This window comes from Zingiber officinale, chromosome 6B, assembly GCF_018446385.1.
Source record: "Zingiber officinale cultivar Zhangliang chromosome 6B, Zo_v1.1, whole genome shotgun sequence".
NCBI classification, from domain to species: Eukaryota; Viridiplantae; Streptophyta; class Magnoliopsida; order Zingiberales; family Zingiberaceae; genus Zingiber; species Zingiber officinale.
Window position 1 is genome coordinate 59195153 of NC_055996.1, and position 13227 is coordinate 59208379.

The window sequence follows — 13227 nt, forward strand, 5'->3', positions numbered from 1 at the left end:
TAAAATGTTTTTGCAAGACTAATGAAGTTTTTGTTAGGACCATGAAGATGACATAGAGGTAAATATATAGTTGGTGCCCTAATTGTTAATAAAGCAAGACACCCTTATTAGTTTAGATTAATAAAAGATTCAACTCTTCCTTCAAACCCCATAAATAATTTCAATAAATCAGCTCGATCATATATATATATAACAAACCCAATAAGATAAGCAAAAGAACATATTCAACTCGGTTAATTAACAAAGTTACATTTATAATTTCATTTGTATTGAAAATAAAAATAATAAGTTAAGAGTAACCATATATGAATTTTATGTATATGATTTGAAAATAATTATTTAAATATAATTGAACTTGACCTTGGAACTTAGAGCATCCACAGTCTGAAGCTCCCACGAGGAGGTCCATCCGTCAAACGACGAGCGGCTCTGTAAACGCGGAGCCGCTTCATCGTCAATTTTTTAAGTTTTTAATTATTATGTTTTAAATATTTATATGGAAAAAAACGAAGGAGAGATAATAAATATATATAATGAAAAAAAATGAGAAAAAATTGTTGAGTGATTTTTTAATAATAAAAAAATATATAAAGAATTTTACTTTTAAGGTAGTATTAAAAAAAAGAGCTCCTTACAAATATTTATGATTGTGGATGCTCATAGGATTCCATGGATAGGGATATGCGATCTGTAGACTCGTTTACATCCCACTGACTGTGAGTTGGTCAATATAATTAGCATCAACACGCAATCATTGACATTAATTATGCATTATTCGGATAATTATATAATTCCTGAAAGAAAAAAAATGTAAATATTTTCCACCACATTTTACACCATCATCATTCTAATGCATATCTTTCCATCTCCTGCAATAATTCGTTGAATAATTGCACTGGCCACCAGAAAACCAGTGTTAAAGAAGAAGACGGAGGCTGCTGTTTCCTCACATGCTTCTTACAACAAAAGAGGAAAACAACTTGAACAAAACTATTGCTCCGTCTCGTGGCCGGCTAGCTCCTGCAGTAGCTTCTCCGTTTCTTCCCCGTGATGTGGACACTGAACTATCATCGATCCTTAATTCTCTATAAAACGCCCCCTCGCTCGTCGTGAATTTCTCACACTGATCGAGCAGTACTACTCCACCAGCAGCAGCTAGCTAGCCCAGCAAAAGCCGACCACCAGTACTCTCTCTCTCTCTTCATGGCTATTCCGGTAATCGACTTCTCCAAGCTGGAAGGGAAGGAGAGGGCTGAGACTCTGGCTCAGATCGACAATGGATGCCAACAGTGGGGATTCTTCCAGGTCTGTTGTTTTATGACTCTGTTATTTAATTAGATTGCTACTGTTTTAATTAGATCAGTCAATTTGGGAATTAATTAATGTTACTAAAATTAATGTTTTTGCAGCTGGTGAACCATGGGATTCCGGTGGAGCTGCTTGAACGCGTGAAGAAGGTGTGCACGGAGTGCTACAGGCACAGAGCCGAGGCTTTCGAGGCGTCCAAGCCGGTGCAGCTCCTCGACCAACTCGTTCGGGAAGAAGAAGAGGTCGCTGGAGAAGTAAACAACAACAAGAAAAAGTTGGACGATGTGGATTGGGAGGACGTCTTTGTTCTCCAAGACGACAACCAATGGCCATCCCATCCTCCCCAATTCAAGTAATTAATTAATTAATTAATTATATCACACCACCATGAATTGTTCATGACAATTATTATATATGTTACATAAATTGATTAATTCGATGGATCAATTGATCATTAGGGAGACGATGAGGGGGTACAGAGCGGAGGTGAAAAAGTTAGCCGAGAAATTGATGGAAACCATGGAAGAAAACCTGGGGCTGGAGAAGGGCACCTTCAAGAACCAGTTCACCGGAAACGGCGAGCACGAGCCGTTCTTCGGCACCAAGGTGAGAATTATATAATTGATTGACACTTGATAGAGCTAGGAGAGACTTTAATTATAAATAAAACAATTAATTTTAATTCTGATGTTGCGTCATTGAATTAAGGTGAGCCACTACCCGCCCTGCCCGCGGTTGGACCTTGTGGAGCTGGGCCTCCGCCCCCACACCGACGCTGGCGGCGTCATCCTCCTCTTCCAAGATGACCGTGTCGGAGGCTTGCAGATCCTCAAGGACGGCGAGTGGGTGGACGTGCATGTTGAAAATTAAACTTTATTTTTTGTTGATAAAATTTTATGGAAATAAAATAGTGATGTGGCAAGTCTTGACTAGAGATAGGATAGAGATAGAACTTGATGAATTGATAAGAGTTCGTGGAGATAGAATTTATTTATTTATTTTTTTAAATATCATGATTATCTCATATTAGTGCTTATCCAATAAGCCTATAAATATGTACTTCTTTTTCATGAATGAATAAGTTGAGTTTTCTATTTTCTTTTACTCCTCTTCCACATAGAGTTATTTCTCCTCTTCCACATTTGTCCTTCTGTAATTCTTTTTCTTCTCCCATAATTTCTATTTCCAACAAAGTGGTATCAGAGCCAGGTTCCGATCCTGGGACCTGTGGGTTATGGGCCCATAATTTCTATTTTATTTCCATAAAATTTTATCAACAAAAAATAAAGTTTAATTTTCAACACCCCCTCTTAAACTTGATTTTGTGACTCCAAGTAAATATCGCATTTTGATGAAGTCTTCAAATTTGAGTGGCTTGGTAAAAATATCAGCAACTTGATCTTGAGACTTTATGTATTCCACTTGCACCTCTTTTCTTGTAATACATTCTCTGATATAGTGAAAATGCGTATCGATGTGCTTGCTTCTATCATGGAAGACTGGATTCTTTGCTAGTGCTATTGTAGACTTGTTATCAACTCGTATCTTGGTTGCCTCTTCTTGTGGTAAACTTAACTCATTCAATAAATTTCTGAGCCAAACAGCATGACAAACACATGAAGTCGCAGCCACATACTCTGCTTCACAAGTAGAAAGTGTGACAATAGGCTGCTTTTTCGACATCCAAGTAAAGGCTGTATCTCCCATAAAGAACACAAATCCTGTAGTGCTCTTTCTATCATCTATATCTCCACCCCAATCACTGTCACTATATCCTTCAAGTTTGAAGTGGTTAGATGTTGAATAAAATAATCCAAAATCTATCGTACCTTTGATATAGCGCAAAATTCTCTTAGCGATCTTAAGGTGGGTAGTAGTTGGATCTTCCCTGTAGCGACTAACAAGTCCAACAGCATAAAGAATATCAGGCCTTGTGCACGTCAAGTATCGTAAACTTCCAACCAAACTCTTAAAAAATGTTGGATCAACTTTTTCTTCTTCATCATGCTTTGATAGCTTGACTCCACATTCTACTGGGGTATTTATAGACTTACTATTATCCATCCTGAACTTCTTTAATATCTCTCTTGCATAACCTGCTTGTGAGATGAAGCTTCCATCTTCCCTTTGGTTCACTTCAATGCCCAGATAGTATGCCATGAGCCCAATATCAGTCATTTCAAACTCTTTAGTCATCACTTCTTTAAATTCTCCAAACATACTTGGATTGCTTCCTGTGAAAATCAAGTCATCGACATATAGGCATACAATTAAAACATCTTTATCCTTACTCTGAATGTATAATGCATGTTCATAGGGACATTTGATGAAGCCTTTCTCTTGCAGTGCTTGTCTATTCGGCTATTCCATGCCCTTGGTGCTTGCTTCAGCCCGTAGAGAGCCTTCTTCAATTTTAGAACTCTGTCTACTTGTCCTTTAACTTCATAACCTGATGGTTGCTGAATATAGACTTCTTCTTCAAGAACTCCATTTAAAAAAGCAGATTTTACATCCATTTGATGTATTTTCCACTTATTTTAAGCTGCTAAAGCAATGATTAGTCTGATAGTTTCTAATCGAGCAACGGGAGCGAATACCTCATCATAATCAATGCCAGATCTTTGACTGTAGCCTTTTGCCACCAATCTTGCTTTATATCTTTCAACTTCTCCTTTGGCATTCTTCTTTATTTTGTACACCCACTTCACACCAATCGCCTTATGTCCTTTAGGAAGTGTCGTTAACTCCCATGTGTCATTCTTCTCTATCGCCTTGATTTCTTCATCCATTGCATCTTTCCACCTTTTGCTTTTTATAGCTTCTTGGAAATCTATAGGCTCGCAATCCGCAAAGAGACAAAATAGAGTAAGATTATCTTGATTTTCAGTTACCTCATAAATTTCCCGTAAGCTTCTAAAGCGTGGTACTCTTTCACTTGAAGTTGATGCAGATAAATTCTCTTGAGTACTTGATGTTGGTGTTACTAGTGGAGTAGTAGGCTCCTCTCTTGTTTGCTCTACCCTTGGTTGCTCCACCCTTAGTTGCTCCACATCTTCTTCTTCAAAGCACGGGAAAAAGTTATAATCTTCATTTCGAGATTCCCAATTCCATTCTTCTTCTTCATTAAATATGACATCTCGGCTGATGATTGTCTTCCCAGTATCTGGATTGTATAGCTTATACCCTTTTGAGTTAGCATCATAACCAATAAAAATAAACTTCTTACTTTTATCATCCAATTTGTTTCTTGATTGATCAGGCACATGAACGTGAGCTATACTTCCAAAAACTTTTAGATGAGAAATCCCAGGCTTCCTTCCGCTCCATGCTTCTTGTGGTGTCTTCCCCCACACACTCCTTGTTGGTGATCGGTTGAATAAGTATACTGCACATGCAACCGCTTCTGCCCAAAGTTCCTTTGGTAGCCGCTTGCTTTTGAGAATGCTCCTTGCCATGTCAAGGATGGTTCGATTCTTTCTTTCCGCCACTCCATTTTGTTGAGGGGATCTTGGAACTGTCAAGGGTCGTCGTATTCCGTTGGCTTCACAAAATTCTTGAAACTCCTTTGAGGTAAATTCTCCTCCTCGATCAGAACGCATAGCTTTGACCTCGAGACCGCTCTCCTTTTCTATGGTAGCTTTAAATTTCTTGAATACGCCGAAGGCCTCCGATTTTTGCTTCAAGAAGTATACCCAAGTTTTCCGAGAAAAATCATCTATGAAAAGAATGAAATAATTACTCTTACCAAGTGAACTTGGCTTTATTGGACCGCAAACATCTGTATGTATAAGTTCAAGAGGCTTTTGAGCTCTGGAACTTGACTCCTTTGGAAAACCTCTTCTAAATTGCTTCCCACGTAGGCATGCTTCACATACTTGATCAGGATGTTTTATGTAAGGTAGTCCTCTCACCATCTCCTTCTTTGAAAGCAGTTCTAGTCCTCCGAAATTCAGATGTCCAAATCGAAGATGCCATAGCCAAGTGATGTCTTTGTAACAAGCTTTGAGACAGTTGATGACATCATTTTGAATATTAAGTAAGAACATTCTATTTTTTGACATAGGCACCTTAGCAATTAAGCAACCAATATGATCTTTCAAGATGAGCATACCATCTTTTAGATGAATATCATACCCTTTTGCCAAAAGTTGTCCTAAGCTTAGGATGTTGCTCTTCATATTTGGTACAAAGAAAACATTTGAGATAAATTCATGTTTTCCATTCTTCAAACGGATGAGAATGTTACCTTTGCCTTTTACCTCAATCTTTGATTCATCTCCAAAGGATACATTACCACCAACTGATTCATCAAGCTCTACGAACATGTTTCTTTTCCCACACATATGATTGCTTGCACCAGTGTTGAGATACCAAATTGTATCTTCTTCTCTTTCATTATCTTTATATGCTAGCAGTAGGGTGCCATCTTCTTCTTTCCTTTCTTCCATATAATTTACTCTTTCATATACTTTATTCTTGGGCGATCTACATTCTTTTGCATAATGTCCAAATTTGTCACAATTGTAGCACTTAACTTGAGATTTATCGTACCTCGATTTTGTATACCCTCTTCCACGTCCTCTTGTTGAATGTTCTCCTCTTTCATTGTTGTTGTTGGAGACCCACCCTTGCTCATTAGAACGACCTCGTCCATATCCACGACCTCTTCCTCGTTGACTTCTATTATTACTAGAGCTTTCATCTTTCTTTGTCGGTTGAAGAGTCGTCTTTAGGAGTTGTTGAGTAATTTCTTCATTTATCTTCTTCTTTTCTTCATGGGCTTGTAATGAACCCAGCAGTTGCTCAATCGTCATGACTTGTAGATCCTTGGTCTCTTCGATGATGGTTGTAATGCTATCAAATTTTGAATCCAATGATCGAAGAATTTTCTCAATAATAGTTACTTCTTCTAGTTTCTCACCATTTCTCTTTAGTTGATTGGAAATGGTAGAGACTCTAGAAAAGTAATCTGATACTAACTCACCTTCTTTCATACGAAGAGCATCAAATTGACTTCTTAATGTCTGAAGTCGTACCTTTTTTACCTTTTCTTCTCCTTGATATGAGACTTGGAGCTTTTCCCATGCTTGCTTGGCTGAAGTAGCACTTGAAATCTTCTCAAAACCATCCTCATCTAAAGCTTGATAAATGAGGAAGAGAGCCTTCTTGTCTCTCTTTCTTAAATCTCTCAGACTGTCTTTTTCAGTTGAAGATAACGTCGAGTCGTCACGAGGCTCAACATAGCCTTTTTCTATAACTTCCCAAACATCATGAGCTCCAAGAAGCGCCTTCATCTTGATACTCCAATTGTCATAATTACTCGCTTTGAGTACTGGAACTTGGAAGGGAACCATACCTCCATTAGCCATAGCTCTGATACCACTTTGTTGGAAATAGAAATTATGGGAGAAGAAAAAGAATTACAGAAGGAAAAATGTGGAAGAGGAGAAATAACTCTATGTGGAAGAGGAGTAGAAGAAAATAGAAAAGTCAACTTGTTCATTCATGAAAAAGAAGTACATATTTATAGGCTTATTGGATAAGCACTAATATGAGATAATCATGATATTTAAAAAAATAAATAAATAAATTCTATCTCCACGAACTCTTATCAATTCATCAAGTTCTATCTCTATCCTATCTCTAGTCAAGACTTGCCACATCACTATTTTATTTCCATAAAATTTTATCAACAAAAAATAAAGTTTAATTTTCAACAGTGCAGCCGTTGGCCAATGCCATCGTCATTAACACCAGGGACCAGATCGAGGTGGTCAGCAATGGGCGGTACAAGAGCGTGTGGCACCGCGTGCTCGCCACCGGCAATGGCAACCGCCGCTCCGTCGCCTCCTTCTACAACCCTTCAGTGAAGGCCGTCATTTGTCCGGCTTCGGCCTCCGCCGTCGACGAGACCAGTGGCGCCTACCCCGAGTTTCTCTTCGGGGACTACATGAACCAGAAGTACATGCCCAAAGAACCAAGATTTGAGGCGGTCAAAGCAGTTAATTAACTAGGAGCTAATTAACTATACAATGGTTAATTATATGATTAATTATAATTGTTACCGGGTTTATGTTTTTTCCTTTTTTTTTTTTTTTCCATTCTTCGGACTGTCATTGTTTGTTTCTTTAATTTTGACAAGCTGCATGTAGCAATACTTTGTGAAAGTTTGAAATAAATAATAGAGCTGGTAATATATACTCTAGCCGTAACTAATATGTTTTAGCATGTACTTGTTTGGATCGGTGTATAATGACAGTAATAATAATAAAAAATTTAAATTAATTTTAATAAATTAAAATTTATCTTATTTATATCATAATCAAAGATCCATACAAATCAATCGTAAATGATAATATTTTTATGTTTATCATATTTATTAATATGATTATAATTTTTATAATTATGTCATATTTAATTAATGGTTTATTATTTGGACAACATGGATAAGTAACTCTCATAGCTTTCGACTATTATTATTATTTAAACTAAAAATAAAATAATAGTTGACAAATAAAATCATAAGATGTATATTCACTATTCATTGTAATCTCAAAAAGCTTCTCATTAACATGATCTTTAATATTTTTAGTTTATATCTCGTAAGATTCAAAAACTTTTGATAAAAACTTTGACAATGTAATCATTTATGTGTCCTACAATATGACACTAGGATCACATGACCCGATATTACTTTCGTAATTAATCATGTCTATCAAATTATGCATTTTCCTACTGAGCACCATTGGGAGGTTTTAAGAAAATTCTTCGCTATACTAAAGGAACAATTTTATATATAGTCTTCTTTTATATCGTTATTCCTAACTAGAGTTGAATACCTATAGTGATACAGATTGAGACAAATCTCCTAAAAATAGACGTTCTATTAGTGGGTATATCATATTTCTTAGACGAATTCTTATTTTTTAGCTTTCAAAAGAACCATTAATCTACAGTCACTCGCTTAAGCATTGAAGTTGAATACAAAGTTATAACTAATCTGACATCCAAAATTATTTGGCTACAATTTTTTCTTTCAGAATTATATCTTTTTACAACCACTACACCCAAACTCTGGTGTGATAATATTGGAGCGACATAATTTGTCGTAAATCTAGTTTTTCATGCTTGTATGAAGCATATGAAAATTGATTTCATTTTCTCCATGAACATGTGACAACTAGATAACTTTCAGTTTGTTACTTCTCTACAGACAATTACATTACAAACATATTTACCAAGCTATTATCTAGATATTATTTTAATAAGTTGACAATCAAACTCAATATCCATGCACTCCGATTGAGTTTGTCAGGGGTAATGATAATAAGAATAACAATAAAAAAATAACAATCTCAAATTGATTTCAATCAATTGAGATTTATCTTATTTAACAACATAATTAAAGATCAACACAAATTAATAGCAAATGATAATATTTCAAAGTTTATCATATTTATTGCTATGATTATAATTATTATGATTGTTTGCCTTATTTAATTTTTTATTTATTATTTGGATAACTTGTATAAATAAACCTCATGAGATGAACTAATAAAATCATCAAATTATTCTTTAATCTCTACTCTTTCTAACTTGGTGCAGCCTTGCCATACTTGTTCAACTTGGTAAAATTAGCTATCATTTCAACTGTTGATTATTCTGGACCACCTCTTGGCTATTACATCAACAAGTTCTAATCAATGGTGAGCGAATATAGTCTATCTAGACTATTTTTTTTTAAACTAAAAATAAAATATTACTTAACAAATAAAACCATAAGATGCCCATTCACAATTTATTGTAATCTTAAAAAGCTTCTCATTAACATGATCTTCAATATTTTTAGTTTAGATCGAGCTCATAAGATTCAAAAACTTTCGACAAAAACTTTGGCAATGTAATCATTTTTATCTCTATCATCCTCTAAGAAATTAATGAACTTTAAATAAAATGAATGTCTCTAAAACCAATCATTCAATGTTGATGATCAAATTAAACATTTCTTTCATATAGACATATACATACTAATGTAGTTGTGATTCATGATTCTTCAAAGTATAATATTCATAAATTATTGAATCTGAGTAAATACTTGAAGCAAGCTCTCTCTAAATGTAGATAATCATAAATTTTTGTTAGAAAGTTCTTTCCCATTCTATTATGACGAATTGTTTAATATGTTTCATAGCCATAAATGCATGCTATGTAGTCACCGTGGAAATAAGCAAAGTTAAAATTAGACGGATTAACTTATTGGTCAAATTATAGTATTGTAAAATTTTTTTATCTCAAATAACCCTCGTCACTATTATGAGATAGTGGAGATTTTCTGAAAATTCTCATGACAAACTGCATTAAGCTCAGAATGTTGTAGCTAACACCTCAAATGGTGCATTACCTATTTAGTGAAGTCCTCAAAATAATACTTCTCAGCGAGAGTACAATCTTATTAATGTTGAACCATTTAAAATTATATTTTGGATCTAAAGCAGAGCTAAACATAAGAAGTTCTACTATCTCATCATTAAATCAAGAGTTTAACACTTCCAACTGAAAATATATTGTAGTATTAAACATATCATAATGAAACTAATGCTCAACTGTGATGGTATCATGTTGCTAGCATGAACAACTAGAATTAATGCTTATAACGAGCACTCATCTCATCATCCAATCTTATGCAAAATGATTTGACACACAAAAGAAAATTATCAAAACCATCTTTTCTCAATAGTAGGAGAAGTGCTTTAGTCGTTAAGGCCAAAATTCATTGCATTTATGATATCAAAAGATTTTTGTTGGAAGTCATGACAAAGCAAATTTGTGATCCCCATAATTTTGTGCATCAAATGCAAAATAAAAATGAAATCAATAGACTTCATCACATTAATAGTTGCACCATACATATCTTTTATGTAAGGTCTCTCAAGTCAGGTTAAAATAAAATAATAGATGTTAATTAAGGAATTAACTTATAAAAAAAATTCTATGATTTTTTGAAAAATTTTTAGGATTTAAACTGAACTCGTAGGATATGTTTATGGGGATAAATCTATTAGGCATTGAGAAAGCCATTTGGAATATCAATTAAGATGAGAGTTGATCGAATTGATTAAGCTAAAGTTTTATTTAAGGGAATTAGGAAAAAACCCTAAGTTCTCTCTTTTCCTGTCATTTCCTCACCTCTCGACCTCATAGTCACCTCCACCCTCATCTTCTCCTCTCTTCATCGTCGCCGATGCAATTTCTACTAAACAAGAACTCTTGACAGTAGTGTGATCTCCTTTGGCCTAGGGTTCCCGATGGCAACACTAATAGGGAAAGGAAAGGTGCTTTGCTGGTGGGAATGGAAGGTTCGATCACATTCCGAAACCTGATTGCTCCTCCATCCTGAAGGAAAGGCAAGCATTATTCATATTTATTTTGTTAAGCATGAAAGCTGTGGGGTAAGAGTGTAGGTATCTTCGAGTGGAGTGGGCGATTCTCTATTGAGTCCGGATGGATTTGGGATGCTTCGTTTTGGTTTGGAGCTGAGTTGATGGTTTGACTGAGATCTTGGGGTTAAATGATGGAGAAAAAACTTGGCAAGGAAGAATATCTTTTAAGTCATACCCTATTTTCTGAAGGATTTTTGTGATTCCTACGATGATTTCAATGCATGCTTGCTTAATCATGTTTTCTTGGCATTTCAGATTTGATACTATGATTTCTTGCTGATGATTTCAATGAGTGCTAGCTTAATCATGATAGCTTGGTATTTCAGATTTTATTTAGTGAGTTCCTGTTGTGATTTCAACTTGTGCTTGCTTAATCATGTTAGTTGGGTATTTTTGTGACATATTTGGTAGAGGGCGACTTGTGTCATTTAAGATTGTTACCTTCCATGATTCTTTCAGCTAATGGAGGATTTATAATATTGAGGGAAAGCTTATTAGTTTAACTTATCATATTTGTATTGTTGTGATCAAATGGGGAGAGGATTGATTTGGTGGCTATTCTGTTGGAACCCCAAGGTTATTTTGGTGTGATCAACAAGTTAAGTTAGGTCCTGTTGATTTTTAACTTTGTGTCTAAGTGTGCAAGAGCTTAGGAGCACAGGTAGTCGAGTGGCAGACGCAGCTAGCGAAAAGGATGACATGCGGTGCGTCTGAGGGACGAGGCACTGCGGAAGAGTACACTAGCGGACGAGAAGGAAGCGTGTGGTGGTTCTGAGGGACGAGAAGCCAGAGCGGAAGACTGCTCGGGGAGCAAGAGATGCATCTAGCGAGAAGGTCAGCATGGGGTGCGACCGAGGGACGAAGACTGCGGATGAGTACACTGGCGAACGAGAAGGAAGCACGCGACGATTCTGAGGGACGAGAAGCCGGAGCAGAAGCCTGCTCGAGAAGACCGGAAGTTGGGTTCGGGTGAACCCTATTCTGGATGGCAGAGATCACCCAAGCGAGCGAAAGACTCGGATTGAGGCGAATGGAGCCGGAGCAGAAGACCCGTGCTGAAAAAGTCAATAGGGGGTGACTTTCCCAGTCGGGGTGCCCGGAACTGTCCGGGGCGCTCAAATCAAAAGTTTATCCAGATCTCGGTCAAATCGAGATCTATGCGTTGGTGATAAAGTTTTATCCCCCCAGGGCGCTTGGAACCCTTCGGGGTGCCCCGAACAAAGCTATAAATACAACCTTGGTCGAAAGCTTCACATCAACTCAGAAATTGTGTATTCCAACACTTGTGCGCTTCTAGTTGTAGTTTAGCTTCTATTTCTCTGTGCGTTATTGCTGTAAGAGGCTTCTTCGCCTGAAGGAGTAGTAGTGCGATATTTTTCTTGGATTAACAACCTCCCTGGTTGTAACCAAGTCAAATCTTTGTGAGTCTCTTCTTTTACTTTCTGCTTATTTATTTTATGCAAGTGTTAGTTTAAGAAAAGTCGGGAAGAGTTTTGTGTTTTTTGTTTTTGCAGGCTATTCAACCCCCCTTTTAGCCGACCATCGCGATCCAATAAGTGGTATCAGAGCCAAGGCGATTCAGGAGGAGTAACCACAGAATGAAGTAACGAAATAATAGCCGAACTAAGCATCTACCCACCGAAGTTCAAAGGGGTATTCGCTAGTTAGAAAAAGCGAATGCAGGTATTTTTTAAAACCAATTTTGATTTAATGTTAATTATGGAATTCAGTTTTACAACATCGGAAGATAAGGAGAAATATCACTGGATGAAAAAGGAGCAGGCCGACTACATGACAAAGGGCAAAGCAGAGTACCATCTACTAAGTGTTCTCCCGCCACAAGAAGTCAATCGGATCGGCAACTACGACTCAGTGAAGGAACTTTGGGAGAAGTTCCTTGAGCTGAATGAAGGAACGTCCGAAGCCAAGCTCGCAAAAGGAGATTTACTCCGGAACTAGCTCACCAGCCTACGACTTGGGGAAGACGAGACAGTTGCGCATCTGCACTCGAGAATTAAAGAAATCATCACCGGACTTTCGAATCTCAGAGAGACGGTAAGTAACCGAGATTCACTAAGGTACGCACTAAATTCCTTTCCTAGAAATTCAAAATGAACGTCACTAATAGATGCCTTTTATATTTCAAAAGACTTAGAAAAAATTACATTAGAAGAATTCCTTTCCACATTTGAAGTGCACGAATCAAGATGTACAGGTACGAATGAGCCCAAGAATAACATCACCCTCAAAGCATCGAGAGACGAACCTGAGTCAGAGTCTTCTCTCGATGATGAGGAAATGGTAATAATGGTAAGACGATTCAAGAATCTTTGTAAGTCTAGAAAAACTAACAATCCATAGGGTAAAAAGAAAAGGACCATCCACTGCTACCACTGCGATGAAGAAGGGCATGTCAAGGATAACTACCCCAAGCTAAAGAATAAGGACAAGGATAAAAGCAAGAAGCCTGTCCAAAAGC

The 13227-nt window shown here is 36.7% G+C and overlaps 1 protein-coding gene across 1 annotated transcript; it reads left to right on the plus strand.

Annotated features, from left to right (window-relative positions):
- The first annotated feature begins 882 nt into the window (after positions 1 to 882).
- On the plus strand, positions 883 to 7390 carry LOC121992506 (1-aminocyclopropane-1-carboxylate oxidase-like). The gene is made up of 5 exons (XM_042546950.1): positions 883 to 1305; positions 1410 to 1660; positions 1767 to 1914; positions 2017 to 2166; positions 7034 to 7390. The coding sequence occupies exons 1-5, from the start codon at positions 1204 to 1206 to the stop codon at positions 7316 to 7318; spliced, it is 936 nt and encodes a 311-aa protein (XP_042402884.1). The 5' UTR covers positions 883 to 1203; the 3' UTR covers positions 7319 to 7390.
- The last annotated feature ends 5837 nt before the right edge of the window (positions 7391 to 13227 follow it).

What these genes read in the sequence shown, in the direction of transcription:
- LOC121992506 (XM_042546950.1), top strand. Translation starts at nt 1,204, where the DNA reads ATGGCTATTCCGGTAATCGACTTCTCCAAGCTGGAAGGGAAGGAGAGG. An exon ending in TCCCATCCTCCCCAATTCAA is followed by an intron (nt 1,661 to 1,766) that starts GTAATTAATTAA and finishes ATTGATCATTAG; the next exon opens with GGAGACGATGAGGGGGTACA. An exon ending in AGCCGTTCTTCGGCACCAAG is followed by an intron (nt 1,915 to 2,016) that starts GTGAGAATTATA and finishes CATTGAATTAAG; the next exon opens with GTGAGCCACTACCCGCCCTG.